General features: G+C 49.8%; 1 protein-coding gene across 5 annotated transcripts in view; it reads right to left on the bottom strand.

Annotated features, from left to right (window-relative positions):
• Window positions 1-332: 332 nt before the first annotated feature.
• The window catches only part of LOC123758952 (lachesin), a gene marked incomplete at its 5' end in the record, with an annotated part of 125,359 nt that continues 106,527 nt past the window's right edge, over window positions 333-19,164 (bottom strand). For 4 of the 5 annotated variants that reach the window (XM_045743728.2, XM_069328955.1, XM_045743722.2 and 1 more), the window contains 5 exon segments: window positions 333-3,738; window positions 5,542-5,712; window positions 12,148-12,276; window positions 13,043-13,171; window positions 16,872-17,064. In XM_045743728.2, coding sequence (XP_045599684.1) covers window positions 3,416-3,738; window positions 5,542-5,712; window positions 12,148-12,276; window positions 13,043-13,171; window positions 16,872-17,064 — 945 coding nt within the window. In that variant the 3' untranslated portion in view covers window positions 333-3,415. 5 annotated transcript variants of the gene reach the window in all.

Here is a 19,164-nt window from a genome sequence, read left to right on the forward strand (position 1 = left end):
TAGTATGACTATGGGGGGAACCATAGTCCAGTATAGTATAGTTAACCATAGTCCAGTATAACATAGTTAACAGTAGTTCAGTATAACATAGTTAACAGTAGTTCATTACAGTATAGTAACGCGTAGTATAGTTTAGTGTCGAGGGTCACTGTTTTCAGTGCCCCTCAAAGTTTGTTGTGGACCCAACACATTGGTTCAGTTTAAGGCTCTCCCAAGCACGAGAGTTCGATCCCAATGCATGTCCCAGATATCTCCTCACAGATCCCGACGTTCTTGTGACAACACATGTATCCCTGAGACACAGCGAGGCAAGGGAAAAACACTTGACACTATTTGAGCTTTGGTTTTTATTAATACTTCCACTCTCACGTCATCACTATACATATTGTTATATTTATTTATATATAAATTCATCTTTTTATATGCACATGAATCTTTACACACACACAGGTCTGTGTAGAATAATTATTTACCAAACATGATAACAGGGCGGTGATATTTACAGCTGAAGGGACCGGTCAGTATGTTACAGTGGCTACAGAGGGCTGGGTGAGGGAGGAGGGGGGTACAGTAGCCTTGGTAGTAGGTACCAGACGAGATACAGTAGCCCTGGTAGTGGCTACCAAGGAGCTTGGGGCATACAGTAGCCCTGGAGTGGCTACCAAAAAGTTTTGGGTTGGAGGTGGAACTACAGCTGCTCTGGTAGTGGCTACCAAAAGTGGCTTGGGGGGATACTGTAGCCTCTGTAGTGACTACCAGATTGCTGGGGGTGAGGGTTACAGGAGTCCTGGTGTAGCCAACCAGAGGGCTGTGGGGAGGGAGTAGTATCAACCTCAGGGGGACAACTTGATATGTTAATAAGAGGGGATACGAGATGTTGAGCTGGCAGGCCGAAAGATACAAGAGGAAGGTGAGAGAGAGAGGAGGAAGAGAGACATGCATGCAACGCCGTGGCCAAGAGGTTCTCAAGTGGGGATAGAGAGACGAGGGCGTAGTGGAACATGGGAGCGGTGGGGTGGGGGAGAGGGAAGACAAGGATCAGTAACCTGGGTGAGGACGAGCATCACACATCATTGGGACGACGAGCATCGCCTTGCTAAGATTAATCTTAAATCATTCTTGAGACGGCCATGTTCTGCTGGACATCGCACGGGCCGCACTTCGAGGTCACAGGGCCATGTGGGGACGCTATGTGCCACCATGTCCGGGCTGGCAAGGTCTGCTCACTGCCGAGGACATTGGAGTGTTCTCTCATGCAGCAGTATGACGGGAAGATAACTTATCTCTGCAAAGTGCGTCCTCAGCGCGTCACCTGAGCACCAGCCACAAGTCACAAGTGCGTCCTCAGTGCGTTACCTGAGCACTAACCACAAGTGCGTCCTCAGCGCGTCACCTGAGCACTATCCACAAGTGCGTCCTCAGCGCATCACCTGAGCACTATCCACAAGTGCGTCCTCAGCGCATCACCTGAGCACCAGCCACAAGTGCGTCCTCAGCGCGTCACCTGAGCACCAGCCACAAGTGCGTCCTCAGCGCGTCACCTGAGCACCAGCCACAAGTGCGTCACCTGAGCACCAGCCACAAGTGCGTCACCTGAGGACCAGCCACAAGTGCGTCCTCAGCGCATCACCTGAGGACCAGCCACAAGTGCGTCCTCAGCGCATCACCTGAGGACCAGCCACAAGTGCGTCACCTGAGCACCAGCCACAAGTGCGTCACCTGAGCACCAGCCACAAGTGCGTCACCTGAGCACCAGCCACAAGTGCGTCACCTGAGCACCAGCCACAAGTGCGTCACCTGAGCACCAGCCACAAGTGCGTCACCTGAGCACCCGCCACAAGTGCGTCACCTGAGCACCAGCCACAAGTGCGTCACCTGAGCACCAGCCACAAGTGCGTCACATGAGCACCAGCCACAAGTGCGTCACCTGAGCACCAGCCACAAGTGCGTCACCTGAGCACCAGCTACAAGTGTCACTTTATATAATGTTGAAACCTTCTCAACTTGAGACACGGATGACAGCCTTCCTGGCGGGTGTAAGTACCCAGCACAAGTGCGACATCGAAGTTAACAGTTGCAGTAAGTTGGCTAAGACTTAGCTCTTTATATGAATGTCTTGTTAAGGAGATTTCAGGAGCCTGTATAAGGTCACAGTAATGCTTTTCTTCCACCCATTTTGTGCAGGTTAAACAAAGTTACAAATATCCTAGAATATTGAGCAGGATGAGTTCCTTCACTGTGCACCATTACATTGGATTTCGTCGGTTAACATGCGTCTGTAAGTCCCTATACAAGGTTGGGGGAAGCTAAATGTAACCAGGGAAAAATTCCTTCTTTTTAGGGGCTCTCCTGTCCCTCCACCTGAGTATATAGTAACGATATAATGGCAATCTTAATGCATACATGGGGAAGTACGGCGACAACCATTCAACAAGTGTTAGAAGCTTTCAGTCCAAGACCTGAATCATGCATTATAAATGAGTACCTAGAGACGAACACAGACATACAGCATAAGGCCCTGGTGAGGGGCGGCGGTGCGCCACACGAGTAACGGAACAGCTCCAACAAGTACAGAAACCTGAAGCCAGGGGTTAGAGTGGAAACTAGACAAAACAAAGACAGGGAATGGGGGAAATGTTGGCCCCCCGTTGTGGGTATGGTGGAGGAAGATGGCAGGGCGCTGGAGAACTGGAAGGAGGTAGTGGCCTGTTCTAGGAACTGGAGGCACCTGCTGTTGTTAGGAGGCCTCGGTTGGACAGCAGCTAGCCAGGTGGAGCGCTGTACTAATTTGGCGAGTATGGAAATCACATAATATTCTCAAGAAATATATATATGTATATATGTATGTATATATTTTCACTAAACTGTCCTCAAAGCAGGGTTTCTGTTGAAGTTACTTGACCAGGAGGTGAGGGCTGCTGGCTTAGATGAGAGCACGTTAGTAATGGTGGCAGCTGGTGGGATCCACATTACCAGAGCTCATACTTCATGTTCTGATGTTCTTCATGCTTACTTCATGCCCTTTATTCTACTGTTATTTATGCACATCACGAACAGGAAATAAGAAGTACATATCATTAACTGTTTATGGTCATTACGTAACTTACTGCACTCTAAAATTTGTCTATTTGTTTAAGAGGCCCACTGAGTGACGTTCTGGCACAACACATTAAAACTTCTAGTCTGGTAAAGGAAGCTTGTCAGATTGGCCTCATCTGCTGTTGGATTCAGATGTCCAAGCCAGCACCCATACAACTTAGTCCCCCAGGTCAGCACACTTTTTCTTGAGCACGACCTGCCGGCTGCAGGGGGGTCATACAATGGGTTACTGAGGACGACGCACAAAGGGACACACACATGACGATTCACAAGAGGACACTAGCAATCACACGTGGAGATGCTGGCATGTTATGGCTTATACTGCTGACCATATCACCATCTGAGACGAGAGGACTGAGGCCACTAGTATTACCACAGAGACTGATATAGACCCACATACTCCATGGTCCATGCCTGAGCTGGTGGGCGAGTATGGCACGGCGTGGGTGTTTTGGGGCCGTTTTGGAGGCAGTGGGCGGGTGGGTGTGGGCTTGTCTTGGCGGGAGGCAGGAACATGTCTGTCATCGGGGAGAGGGACGAGAAGGTCGTGCTTGTTGTTCAGTGGCGGTTGAATTTCCTGCCCTATGGTTTCTATCAGCAGCTCGTGGGCAGTTGTTAAGGGTTTTGGAAGCTCAATCTCTGTGGAGAAGAACATGAATGTTGTAGCCTGACGTTGCATTTGTTCATAACATAGTGATTAATATGGTGTGATTTATATGAATAATGTTAGGAACCCAAGAATGAGAAAGTATACATTAAAAACACCTGGATTGTATACGAGTACAGACGTCTTACAGTATAAATGACTTCTTGGATGAACATTACAGGTAATTGTTATGAGAATGCAAATACATTATTTTCGCGTATACAAATAATGAGAAAACATGTAGTGCTGGGGCTCCCGAGGTTAAATGAGTGTGATAAATGTTGTTCTCAGAGTGGAAGCTGAGTGATCCATTAGCCAGTTGGGATATGCAATACGCATCACAGCTTAAACTGCCACTTTTTATGTTTTCGGGATAAAAAAATGCATTGTATTAATATCTCACATCAAATAAATGAAGGACAGAATTTTGTTTGTGATAAAATTGAAACAGGTGCAAGTACTTGATGCTGCAGCATGCTGACCAGTGATGCTGCAGCATACTGACCAGTGATGCTGCAGCATGCTGACCAGTGATGCTGCTGCATGCTGACCAGTGATGCTGCAGCATACTGACCAGTGATGCTGCAGCATGCTGAGCAGTGATGCTGCAGCATGCTGACCAGTGATGCTGCAGCATGCTGACCAGTGATGCTGCTGCATGCTGACCAGTGATGCTGCAGCATACTGACCAGTGATGCTGCAGCATACTGACCAGTGATGCTGCAGCATGCTGACCAGTGATGCTGCAGCATACTGACCAGTGATGCTGCAGCATGCTGACCAGTGATGCTGCAGCATGCTGACCAGTGATGCTGCAGCATGCTGACCAGTGATGCTGCAGCATGCTGACCAGTGATGCTGCAGCATGCTGACCAGTGATGCTGCAGCATGCTGACCAGTGATGCTGCAGCATACTGACCAGTGATGCTGCTGCATGCTGACCAGTGATGCTGCAGCATGCTGACCAGTGATGCTGCTGCATGCTGACCAGTGATGCTGCAGCATGCTGACCAGTGATGCTGCTGCACGCTGACCAGTGATGCTGCAGCATACTGACCAGTGATGCTGCTGCATGCTGACCAGTGATGCTGCTGCATGCTGACTAGTGATGCTGCTGCATGCTGACCAGTGATGCTGCTGCATGCTGACCAGTGATGCTGCTGCATGCTGACCAGTGATGCTGCTGCATGCTGACCAGTGATGCTGCTGCATGCTGACCAGTGATGCTGCTGCATGCTGACCAGTGATGCTGCTGCATGCTGACCAGTGATGCTGCTGCATGCTGACCAGTGATGCTGCTGCATGCTGACCAGTGATGCTGCTGCATGCTGACCAGTGATGCTGCTGCATGCTGACCAGTGATGCTGCTGCACGCTGACCAGTGATGCTGCTGCACGCTGACCTGTGATGCTGCAGCATACTGACCAGTGATGCTGCTGCACGCTGACCAGTGATGCTGCTGCATGCTGACCAGTGATGCTGCTGCATGCTGACCAGTGATGCTGCTACACCTCACAATCTTTACTCGTGACTCACCGTCGCCTGCCGTGACTCACCGTCGCCTGCCGTGACTCACCGTCGCCTGCCGTGACTCACCGTCGCCTGCCGTGACTCACCGTCGCCTGCCATGACTCACCGTCGCCTGACATGACTCACCGTCGCCTGCCATGACTCATCGTCGCCTGCCGTGACTCACCGTCGCCTGCCGTAACTCACCGTCGCCTGCAGTAACTCACCGTCGCCTGACGTGACTCACCGTCGCCTGCAGTAACTCACCGTCGCCTGACGTGACTCACCGTAGAGCTTGATGGTGCCCTCGACCTCACCAAGAGAGTTCTTTGCGGTACACTTGTAGCTGGTGAAGTCATCAGGCTTGAGGTCCCTGATGGTGAGGTGCATCCTGAGGGTGTACTGGTTCACCACCTTCTCCTCGTTCACGTACTTCCTGCTGTCAACGATCTGCGGACCTGCACGAGGGAGAACCTCCAGTTACTGGCAATTTAATCACCAATCTCAATTGTCTGTGTTGACCCTTGTTACGGAGGCCAGCATGTATTCTCCTATTCCCCGCCTATAAGAGTCATACTCCCCTCTCTGTGTATACCCAGAAAAGTACTAGTTTGGTTTTATATCTCTTTAAGGGAGGCAAGATGCCACAATAAGAAGAAATTTTTATTTTAGTTTTATTTGGGAAGAGGTTGATAGCGGCGCCACCATTAAAATGGCGGTGCGCCTCGGGAGGGAGAAGGTTTCCCGCTCGAGGAGGACCCCCAGAGGATTGTGGGTAAAGCGTCAGGTGAGGCGTGATTGGTCGGTGGCGGGGGCTTGACCTGGTAAACCAATGGCGAAGTGCCTAGGGTGTGATGTAGCGTGACGTCAGGCGCCCGTCGGTACTGGCGGGAGATCTGCAGTCAGTCGCTGCCAGTGGTGAAGCTGTGCTGAAGTGCGTTCCCCAATTTTAGAGAATAGGCTTCCAGAGTGTAAGCTCGAACAGCTCTCGTGTATTAACGAAGAGGGGTGCCCCGTCGACTCCCGAAGGAGTACAAGGAAGAGCTGGATGGTGAGAGAAGAGCACCAATAGCTCGATGACTGTAGCGTTCCAAAGTTACTTCAAGAGGTGGGCCTGGAGGCTTGAGGTATAACCCGCAGGCCGTTTCGTACGGTGGAGCTGAGCAGAAGAGTCCTGGTCTGGTACAGTGTGTGACGACCGTTCCCGGGGGAGAAGAATTCACACTACATGGCAACATAAAAAGCAGTGGGCCAGACCGTGAATGGGCATCAGTCTGGAGAGGCCAGGCGACGTCGGCTGCAACCTAACAACTAGTGAGGAACACTTTGTGGAGTGAGCGTCGGCCGTGTGAGGAGGTGTAACGGTCGGACGCCAAGGGAGGAGATCATCAGCAAGAGGAGGCCGACCCAGACGTCGTGGATCATTGAGGAGTTACTCATCGCGTCTACGATCAACGGGGTCTACACTCTTCAGAATATAGTCGATAAGGTAATTAAAATTGCCCTCCCATTTCCCCCTTGTGTTAGGAAAGGCGTTATATCGGTCTATAAGGTAGCTCCGTAGTATTATTAGAGTAGTACTCAGAAACTATGTGAGGAATAACGCCGGACATTAAGTCATATTATTGTTAGTGATTATGTTATATTATTAATTACAGAGAGAGCTAGAGGCGGCGCATTATTAGAGTGGTGTTACAACACATATTATAGAGTAAGGTTACGGCCTAGAGCCTCATCACTCTGCAGTGTGGAACCTGAAGTGTTGCCATAAATAACTGGATTAATTTCAAAATTGTTGCCGCCGGGTAGAAGTAGAGAGATCTCTATGGCTTATTACGGTGTAGCCTAATTTGAGTAAACGAATAAAATTTTATTACGGTGTTTGTTTCCTCTTCATTTTCTTGCTATGTTGTTGAGGGGTTTACTGAACACCACATTGCTATTAGTATACTAGTCTGGGTGACGCGGTATACTACTGTGTGTAAATATTTTTTGACTGCAGAGGAAGGCGAGTCAAGTTGGCGACCTTTGGTTTTTTACTTATTTATATATACAAGAGTTTTTACATTCTTGTACAACCACCAACACGCATAGCGTTTCTGGCAGGTCCTTAATCCCATTTTTCCCCGGAATACGACCCGCCAAATCGTTTAACGAACAGGTACCCATTCACTGCTGGGTGAACAGAGGCTACAGTTATGTATTGGCGCCCATTAAATCCTCCCCGGCTAGGATACGAACCCAGACCAAAGCGCTTGCGAAGCGCCGAGCAAGTGCTTTACCTCTACGTGACGGAGACTGCATTGGGAACCTTGTTGATATAACCTTATGAATGGGCAACCCGACCTGGGTAAACTCTTGAGTTTCCGTGTCCACGGTCACACCAGCAGGAAAACGATGGAGGGGTCGGATTACTTCACTCAGTACGGGGTGCAAGGCTGAGGTTCGGTGTGAGCTGTGCTCCGTGTTGCGACTGAGGTGCTCCCTAGAGGTGAACACTGGCATCCAGGGAGGCAGTAGGGCCCCCAACAGAGAGGAGCTCTAGAGTGGAGTGTGCCACGGCACTTTAGGGCGCACATCGTCCACTGCTCTAGAGGAACATCGACTCCTCGTAAGGTAGAATACGCTGGCGGATAGGTGGCAGTTCTGCCGGGATGAGTAATTGAGGGTCCAGACCTGTCACAAGTTCAGGGACCCGGCTTTCAGCTTTCGGTCATCTCTTTCGTAGATTTATTATTACTAATGCTCTCGGTGACTACTACTGTGACTACTGTACCTACTGTGACTACTGTGGCTACTCTAAAATGCCACTTTAAATGCAATCCCCCCCCCCCCCCCCGTCCCTCCTACCGGACCCCCCCCCCCGTCCCTCCTACCGGACCCCCCCCCGTCCCTCCTACCGGACCCCCCCCCGTCCCTCCTACCGGACCTCCCCCCCTCCCCCTCCCCATACTTCTCCGACACAGAAGATAATATAAAGAAGTGAAGCCCTTACTTGTACTCACCTAATTGTGCTTGCGGGGGTTGAGCTCTGGCTCTTTGGTCTCGCCCCTCAACTGTCAATCAGCTGGTGTACAGATTCCTGAGCCTATTGGGCTCTACCGTATCTACATTTGAAACTGTGTATGGAGTCAGCCTCCACCACATCACCGCCTAATGCATTCCATTTATTATCTACTCTGACACTGAAAAAATTCTTTCTAACGTCTCTGTGGCTCATCTGGGTACTCAGTTTCCACCTGTGTCCCCTTGTTCGTGTCCCACCCGTGCTGAAGAGTTTGTCTTTGTCCACCCTGTCAATTCCCCTGAGAATTTTGTAGGTGGTTATCACTTGTGGTATACATATGACGATGAACACTCTAATAAAGAAAATGAGATGAAAGAAAGAATTGATAAAACAGATGTAATTTCAGTCCCATTGACAAGTCACAGAAAAGATAATCCAAATTAGATTTCCTCACGGGAAAGGAAAGAAAGAAAGCACTCGAAAGGAAGGAGGAAGAGGAGGAACGCCACTGCTAATCAGAAGAGAAGTAGAAACAGAAAAGCATTGTTGAAGCAAATGTTATACACAGACCATACCGCAGGGATTGCTACAGAGAGAACGTGGAGAGAGACATAAGGTGCAGACGAGTCATATGAATGGTAGAAATAACTCTTTGTATTAACATAAGAGTAGTGAGAAGATGGGACGGACGAGAGGGAGAGGCAGCAGAAGCCGAGTCACTGGACACAGGTGGAAACTGAGCACCCAAATGAGCCACAGGAACGCCAGAAAGAACTTTTTCAGTGTCAGAGTAGTTAACAGATGGAATGCATTAGGCAGTGATGTGGTGGAGGCTGACTCCATACACAATTTCAAGTGTAGATATGATAGAGCCGAGTAGGCTCAGGAACCTGTACACCAGTTGATTGACAGTTGAGAGGGCGGGACCAAAGAGCCAGAGCTCAACCCCCGCAAGCACAATTAGGTGAGTATACACACACACACACACACACACACACACACACACACACACACACACACACACACACACACACACACACACACACACACACACACACACACACACAGAGTGTGTGACACTTTGACACAGTACCGCATAAGAGGCTGGTACATAAGCTGGAGAGACAGGCAGGTGTAGCTGGTAAGGTGCTCCAGTGGATAAGGGAGTACCTAAGCAATAGGAAGCAGAGAGTTACGGTGAGGGGTGAGACCTCTGATTGGCGTGAAGTCACCAGTGGAGTCCCACAGGGCTCTGTACTCGGTCCTATCTTGTTTCTGATATATGTAAATGATCTCCCGGAGGGTATAGATTCATTTCTCTCAATGTTTGCGGATGATGCCAAAATTATGAGAAGGATTAAGACAGAAGAGGACTGTTTGAGGCTTCAAGAAGACCTAGACAAACTGAAGGAATGGTCGAACAAGTGGTTGTTAGAGTTCAACCCAACCAAATGTAATGTAATGAAGATAGGTGTAGGGAGCAGGAGGCCAAATACAAGGTATCATCTGGGAGAGGAAATCCTTCAGGAGTCAGAGAAAGAAAAAGACTTGGGAGTTGATATCACGCCAGACCTGTCTCCTGCAGCACATATCAAGAGGATAACATCAGCGGCATATGCCAGGCTGGCCAACATACGAACGGCATTCAGAAATTTGTGTAAAGAATCATTCAGAACTTTGTATACCACATATGTCAGGCCAATCCTGGAGTATGCAGCCCCAGCATGGAGTCCATATCTAGTCAAGGATAAGACTAAACTGGAAAAGGTTCAAAGATTTGCCACCAGACTAGTACCCGAGCTGAGAGGTATGAGCTACGAGGAGAGACTGCGGGAATTGAACCTCACTTCGCTGGAAGACAGAAGAGTTAGGGGGGACATGATCACTACATTCAAGTTTCTCAAGGGAATTGATAGGGTAGATAAAGACAGTCTATTTAACACAAGGGGAACACGCACAAGGGGACATAGGTGGAAACTGAGCGCCCAAATGAGCCACAGAGATATTAGAAAGAACGTTTTTAGTGTCAGAGTGGTTGACAAATGGAATGCATTAGGAAGTGATGTAGTGGAGGCTGACTCCATACACAGTTTCAAGTGTAGATATGATAGTATGATAGAGCCCAATAGGCTCAGGAATCTGTACACCTGTTGATTGACGGTTGAGAGGCGGGACCAAAGAGCCAGAGCTCAACCACCGCAAACACAACTAGGTGAGTACACACACACACACACACACACACACACACACACACACACACACACACACACACACACACACACACACACACACACACACACAGAAAAAATGAACCAACAAAGTTTGAGAACATGTGGTTGTGTCAGACCCTTCTTGGTCCTACTCATTTTATGTTATTTACTTCTCGCTCTCCCTCATCCCAACACTCTCCCTCATCCCAACACTCTCCCTCATCCCAACACTCTCCCTCATCCCAACACTCACCCTCATCCCAACACTCTCCCTCATCCCAACACTCTCCCTCATCCCAACACTCTCCCTCATCCCAACACACTCCCTCATCCCAACACTCTCCCTCATCCCAACACTCACCCTCATCCCAACACTCTCCCTCATCCCAACACTCTCCCTCATCCCAACACTCTCCCTCATCCCAACACTCTCCCTCATCCCAACACTCTCCCTCATCCCAACACACTCCCTCATCCCAACACACTCCCTCATCCCAACACTCTCCCTCATCCCAACACTCACCCTCATCCCAACACTCACCCTCATCCCAACACTCTCCCTCATCCCAACACTCTCCCTCATCCCAACACTCACCCTCATCCCAACACTCTCCCTCATCCCAACACTCTCCCTCATCCCAACACTCTCCCTCATCCCAACACTCTCCCTCATCCCAACACACTCCCTCATCCCAACACTCTCCCTCATCCCAACACTCTCCCTCATCCCAACACACTCCCTCATCCCAACACTCTCCCTCATCCCAACACTCTCCCTCATCCCGACACTCTCCCTCATCCCAACACTCTCCCTCATCCCAACACTCTCCCTCATCCAACACTCTCCCTCATCCCAACACTCTCCCTCATCCCAACACACTCCCTCATCCCAACACACTCCCTCATCCCAACACTCTCCCTCATCCAACACACTCCCTCATCCCAACACTCACCCTCATCCCAACACTCACCCTCATCCCAACACACTCCCTCATCCCAACACACTCCCTCATCCCAACACTCTCCCTCATCCCAACACTCTCCCTCATCCCAACACTCTCCCTCATCCCAACACTCTCCCTCATCCCAACACACTCCCTCATCCCAACACTCTCCCTCATCCCAACACTCTCCCTCATCCCAACACTCTCCCTCATCCCAACACTCTCCCTCATCCCAACACTCTCCCTCATCCCAACACTCTCCCTCATCCAACACTCTCCCTCATCCCAACACACTCCCTCATCCCAACACTCACCCTCATCCCAACACACTCCCTCATCCCAACACACTCCCTCATCCCAACACTCTCCCTCATCCCAACACTCTCCCTCATCCCAACACTCTCCCTCATCCCAACACTCTCCCTCATCCCAACACACTCCCTCATCCCAACACTCTCCCTCATCCCAACACTCTCCCTCATCCCAACACTCTCCCTCATCCAACACTCTCCCTCATCCCAACACACTCCCTCATCCCAACACTCACCCTCATCCCAACACACTCCCTCATCCCAACACACTCCCTCATCCCAACACTCTCCCTCATCCCAACACTCTCCCTCATCCCAACACACTCCCTCATCCCAACACTCACCCTCATCCTAACAGACTCCGTCCTGTAAACAATGAACCACGAATCTAATCCTGGTGGTCAAGGCCATAGAGACTTACCTTGGTCATCAAGGATCTTGGTCCAGAAGTTGATGGACTTGGGGCTGGCCTCGACCTCACACTCGAGGGTCACGTTGGTGCCTGGAGGAGCACCCACCAACTGGTTGGGGATCCTGATCAACGGGTGGACTGTGGAGAGGCAAGAACCCGTCAAAACATATTAGTCGTGTCCTCCTGAAGGAGGAGCAGGAAAGGGGCTACGGCTACCTGATCCCAAGCAAGCTCTTACTACGGGGGGATTTTAGGCAGATCCTGTGATCCTCGCTATCAGAGCCAAGGAAGTCCTATAGTTATCACCTGCTGGATCTAAGCTGCTATCTTTTCTGAGCTTGGGGAGGTTTAAGACTGCTACTTGAAAGGAGCTATAGGCAGCTTGCTATACAGTGGTCTACTTGACTTACTAAAGAGGCTACGTGCTACAAGAATCTAAGCTGTTTGCTGTCAGGGTGTAAGTTGATGGTCTAAAAGAGGTAAGTTACTTGGTACTAAGGCTATTCTGCTTGCTACTTGGGCTACGCCAGTGCCTATAAAGGATAGGCTTCTTGCTACAAGGGTTAGACTACTTGCTGCAATGGCTAGACTATTTGTTATAAGGGCTAGGCTACATAATACAAGGGCTAGACTAGTTGCTGCAACGAGCAAAATATCTATTAGATATACGTCACAGTTCTAGTAACACAGCGTCACACTAAATGATAAACAACGTCACACTGCATGTATAAGAGAGCGTCACAGTGTATGACAAGAGAGCGTCACAGTGTATGATAAGAAAGAGTCACAATGCAAGATGAGTGCGTCACAGTGGACGATGAGTGCGTCACACTAAACGATGAGTGCGTCACAGTGAGGGATGAGTGCGTCACATAATGCCCCCCTCCCCCCGGGGTATACTCACAGTGAACCTGGACGACCATCCGCTTGCTGACGGCGGGCGGGATGTCGTTGGAGGCGATGCAGAGGTAGGCGCCCATGTCGTCCCTGGCCACCTTCTCCAGCACCAGCTCCGGCCCCTCCCACGTCAACACTGTCAACACCCTCACCGTCACAAACCAATACAAGGTCATCATAAGCTACTAAAGCCTCCATAAGCCTTACATATAGAGCCACCTATAAAAAGTCCCTGCTACATAAAGTGCCAACTGCAGAGGTAAGTAAAGAGCAGAGGGAGCGAGGGAGGGAGGGAAGTGACTTCACCAAGCTACACACACAGAGATCACACTAATGTGATGCATCAAATGAACAAATCCACAAGGGCCGTAGCTCAGTCGATTAAGGCAGTGTCTGGGATGCTCCCGGACGCAGGTTCGAATCCTCGTCACGGCCCTTGTGGATTTGTTCACCAAGCTAGATGGCACAGTGCCGTCCACAATAGCATAAACCATTCCCATCACTTTCCTGCCTTGTCGTTCACTTCCACTTCCTTCCCCATGCATTCATCCCTCACTACTCCCACACAACACGCTCCAGAGTCATGCACTCACATATAGATAGGTTTAAAGAGACAAGACAAATGAACTCCGGGGAATGAGCGCTTGAGGGTAACCCAGATGTGATAGCACTCACAGAAACAAAGCTGTCAGGGAAGGCATGACGGGGGGGGGGGGGGGGGGCATGATACAGTGACAGACAAAACTCAAGAGGTAACGTCCCAGAAGATATGATTTTTACTGCATTTTCTTCATTAAAAAATGCAGTAAAAACTAATACTAATCCTGGCCACGTAGACTATAATGCAAGTATATAATTTACGGGTGTAAGGAAGCCAAGTGTGAGAGCCTGGCAACACTGGAGGGAGCACTAGGAAGTACAGAGAGGTATTAGGGATGAGTACCTCAGAGAGAAGGTGGGAAACATATAGTCAATTTGTAAATTATATATCTCACGGAAACACCCGAATACCTGAGTTAGAATCACCTGAGAAAATAATAAATCTATCAAATGATTTACAGAAAACTTGCAACTGGATAATGCATTATGAATCACAGTTAAACACAACCAGAAAGAGTGCCCCATATATAACAGACATATATATTCTAGCATGAATCTTCTCGATGTTCCTTATGTTTTTCTTCACTGAAGCAGGAAGATTTCAAATTAACTCTCCAAAGTTCATTTTATGTATGTATGGGTCTGACGGCTAGTGATGCGTTTCGTAAGGTCTCACCTCACATTCTCAAAGAGAAATTCTTCTGTTGTTGTTGTTTTAGATTTAGCTACTCACAACGAAATGTCTATGTAGCACGGGCTATGGTGATCTCGTAGGTCTTCTGTGTTAGCACCTGATTATATCCTCTAATGGTGAGGTGGTAGGTGACATGTATGAATGACATACATGGGGTATTAATGGGGTCTTATATAATGGGCTAGTAAATTAAGAGTGTGACATGTTGGCAGTTTATGTTCTGGTTGCTTCCGTTCCTGTTGCAGGGTTATTCGGTCCAGCTTCTGCAATGGCCCGGAGTTTTGAAATACCCACTTCAAGACCCCGGACCATTGCAGAAGCATGTCTTGCAATCTTACCTTGTGATTTACAACATACCAGACCATGACTACCATATTGGTCTGCCATCGCGATTCAGTAGATGCACCTATGTTCGGTGAGGATGGGGGCGGCAAGGCGAAGGGCAACTCCAATGCGGAGAGCGTCATGACTGAGGTGAGTTCCCAGGGCTGCATTGGGCACAGTAAATAAAATCCCCAGCATGGGGTGCTGTTACTGCTAGGAGGCGGGCTTTGTTTTCAGCATCAGTGTTTTCAAGCATTGTTGTGACAGTCTTTTCCATTATAGGGCTATCCCAGTGGGCCTGCTTGTGGAGTTTTGGGGCTTGTGGTCGGGGTTGAGGGTGTGCAATGGTTTCCCATTGTCTGGCTGCTTCGATGAACTTTTGATCATGAGTTCCCACTAAGTTTCTCATATGCTATGGTAGGATCTGCCCTAGTAATTCATTTGTTGCTGTGTATGAGGATAAGAATGCTGGAAGTGCTACCTTAGTTGCCTTTCGTGTGCCTATTCTCCCAAATCTCACTAGTAGTGTTGCTTGGTCCCATTGACTCATCTAAATCTAGGTTGAGTGCCTTCCTGAATATTTACTTAAGGAGCTCATCATATTGACTTAGTAGTGGGTTGCCAAAAGTGGGCGCACACCATAAAAAGTACATTAGCCTGGGTAAGGTAAGACACTTTGTGAGAAGGTAGATCGAGGGCGTCGTGGGAGTCCAAGTCTCATATTCTCTCTTCCATTCTCTTTAGGTTTTTAAACTTTTCTTCAATTATTACTTTTGCAGCGATGGCATTGTGGCCCAGAGGTGCTCCTAGTAGTGTGTTGTCGGTGGGTTCAATGACTGAGGCTTCTGGTAAAACTGATTTCACTGCATTAACGACTACCTCGCTGGATGAAATAATTTCGCACTTGGAGGGGTTAAGAACGAGACCCAGGGTCTCTCCCCCTATGACTTCACCAGCTGCAGGTTTTCCAGCAGGGCCTTGTCATCCAGGAACCAGATGTTGAGCTCACTGGACAGTTTGTTTGTGATTTCTCGAACCGCTATGCAAACGAGGAAGGGCGCAAGTGGGTCTCCCTGTTGAATTCCCTCTGCCGAGGTGACTTCCTGTTTCCCAAACAGGAAGGTTGAGTCTTTGCTGTAACCTACTGACACAAAGTGGAGAATGCTTGGGCAATGTTCCTGGACTGCGGTGAGGACTACTTCCCTTTTGACCGAGTTGAAAGCGTTTTTAAAACTTAATTTTACTACTGCCTGATCTTCGCTAAGAGAACTAATGTAGGCTCGTGCGGCATAGGCTGCTGCTTCACAGCCTTGGGGGACCCCAAACCCCAGCTGGTTGGGTTGCGGCATGGTGGCTGTCGGAAATTCCCTCCACAATTACTAACCCCTGACATACCTCTATTAAAATGGTCATGTCAGGTAATTGCTAACAATACTAATTTTGTTGAGAGATTTTCTAGCAACAGAGGGAAGGTACTGCATCAGCTACACCGGCCAGTACCTAATAATTTCCCTTCATAAATTAAAATACTTTCAGTTTTAAGTTGAAATGTTAACGAAAACATTCATTAAATACTGAATATAATATTAAATAACGAATAGCTAAATGTCTTCCTCCCCAGCTGATAATAAAATCAGCTGAAAATTAGACGCATCCAGACTGTGGACGGGAGGAAGCCGGGAGCACACCATGCAAGCGTCAGTAAACTCGTGGCTGTCGAGACGGACAGACGTACCGCTGCTCGCTACATTAGACGCCGTATTTGTACCCTCCATAGGTAACTCATGATACGCCTGAGCGAGTCCTGCAGACTTTCCGCAAACCTAGGAAAAGCCTTTTACCCGGTCATTATTTAAGCTAAATATATACAAGTGCTATAGTATGATCGGGTAGGCTGTGAGCTACCTAAAACAAACTTGTGAGCCTTTATTATCAATTTAATCCTCACTTTCTGGCTAAATAACCCTGGGTTTGTTACGAGTGTTACTGTGTAAACTTTTCACAGGTAGCCTCGAGGAAGTGGAGATAGAAGCCACTAATTCTTTCCTACGCGGGCGTCTCTGGACGCCACAACATTGGGAATACTCTTTGGGGCTCATAGTTCAGGACGGTTGCATGGCAGGAGAATCTACTTTTCACCTCTGACAACTAAGCTGCACTTTTACTTATACTAATCCATTAGTAGTGGTAGCCATCCGTGGGGAACACGGGTACTTACCCTCGTTCTTGGGCTGGCCTGGGGGTCGGAGGACCAGGTGTCTGCCGTCCTCCCGCCGCCACTCGACGCGGGGCTCCGGGTAGCCGTGGGCGCGACACACCAGCCGCACAGTGCTGCCTTCAGGAGTCATCACGTCACCAGACGTCTCGTCCGTGAGGATGTCAGGAGGGATGACCACATTCAGGTGTCCGACCTGCAGCAGGGAGACGCAGGATGAGGGAGATGCAGGGTGATGGAGACGCAGGATGAGGGAGATGCAGGGTGATGGAGACGCAGGATGAGGGAGATGCAGGGTGATGGAGACGCAGGATGAGGGAGATGCAGGGTGAGGGAAGAACACACTCATTATCATGTACCGGAGATACTAACAATAACTGTTTTCTTGAAAATTGTTTCGACGACTGAGAGCTGCACGTTTGCGTTCTCTGGACCACAGCTGGGGAGCGGAGAGAGTTAAGGGAAAGGATGACATCTCACGAAACAGAAGAGCGGCGTCGAGGAGGGCGACAGTGGCATGGTACCTGGGAAGTAGCTGTGATACTGTATTGAGGTGATATAGTGCAGTAGTATAGAGCGGGACTAGTGCTGATTGGCCTCGCCAGTACCTACCTGGAGCCTCGCCAGCACCCACCTGGAGCCTCGCCAGTACTTACCTGGAGCCTCGCCAGTACCCACCTGGAGCCTCGCCAGTACCCACCTGGAGCCTCGCCAGTACCCACCTGGAGCCTCGCCAGTACCCACCTGGAGCCTCGCCAGTACCCACCTGGAGCCTCGCCAGTACCCACCTGGAGCCTCGCCAGTACCCACCTGGAGCCTCGCCAGTACCCACCTGAAGCCTCGCCAGTACCCATCTGGAGCCTCACCGGTACCCACCTGGAGCCTCGCTAGTACCCACCTGGAGCCTCGCCAGTACCCACCTGGAGCCTCGCCAGTACCCACCTGGAGCCTCGCCAGTACCCACCTGGAGCCTCGCCAGTACCCATCTGGAGCCTCGCCGGTACCCACCTGGAGCCTCGCTAGTACCCACCTGGAGCCTCGCCAGTACCCACCTGGAGCCTCGCCAATACCCACCTGGAGCCTCGCCAGTACCCACCTGGAGCCTCGCAAGTATCTACCTGGAGCCTCGCCAGTACCTACCTGAAGCCTTACCAATACCTTCCAGGAGCCTTAGCAGTACCCAATAAGAGCCTCACCAGTACCCTGTAGGAGCCTCACCAGTACCCATTAGGAGCCTTACTAGTACCCACCTGGAGCCTTACCAGTACTCACCTAGAGCCTTACCAGTTCCCACCAGGAGCCTCACCAGTACCCAGTAGGAGCCTTACCAGTACCTAGTAGAAGCTTTACCAGTACCCACCTGAAGCCTTGCCAGTACCCAGCAGGAGCGTTACCAGTACCCAGCAGGAGCATCACCAGTACCCAGCAGGAGCCTTACCAGTACCCAGCAGGAGCCTTACCAGTACCCAGAAGGAGTCTTACCAGTACCCAGCAGGAGCCTTACCAATACCCAGCAGGAGCCTTACCAATACCCAGCAGGAGCCTTACCAGTACCCAGCAGGAGCCTTGCCAGTACCCAGCAGGAGCCTTGCCAGCACCCAGCAGGAGCCTTGCCAGTACCCAGCAGGAGCCTTGCCAGTACCCAGCAGGAGCCTTACCAGTACCCAGCAGGAGCCTTACCAGTACCCAGCAGGAGTCTTATCTGTACCCAGCAGGAGCCTTGCCAGTACCCAGCAGGAGCCTTACCAGTACCCAGCAGGAGTCTTATCTGTACCCAGCAGGAGCCTTGCCAGTACCCAGCAGGAGCCTTACCAGTACCCAGTAGGAGCTTATGATCCCAGGCAGCTGAAAAACGAGTCTACCTTGAGAGTTATTCTGAAAGACCTGACCGAAATAAGAGGTCAAAGAAATATAGACATGGAGATACATACGTAAAATAATTGGTTAGATTTGATAAATAGTTTAAGAATATGGGCAGTGATCAAGAATATAAGTAAATAACTTGACATGAGATGTCGAGAGTTTATGAGGAAGGTAGGAGGCTCAAGGCAGTGGTCTTTACCTCACTCGAGTAGTTGATGTTGTGGGAGCAAGATGCAGTGTCTGTGAGCTCTTGGTAACAGAGGAAGAATCTCATGTTACGTGCTCCGCCAAGAGGAGAATTAGTCAAACGTTCTTGTATGAAGCCTGGAGACGACTTCGTGCTCAAGGCAGGAAGGATAAAAGCCCTGTAGAGAAGTTTAAATGGCACTTTTGTGGGCTGAGGAGTGCGCCAACGTCTGACGCTGGGGCCAGG

The sequence above is a fragment of the Procambarus clarkii genome, chromosome 22, assembly GCF_040958095.1.
Source record: "Procambarus clarkii isolate CNS0578487 chromosome 22, FALCON_Pclarkii_2.0, whole genome shotgun sequence".
NCBI lineage: Eukaryota > Metazoa > Arthropoda > Malacostraca > Decapoda > Cambaridae > Procambarus > Procambarus clarkii.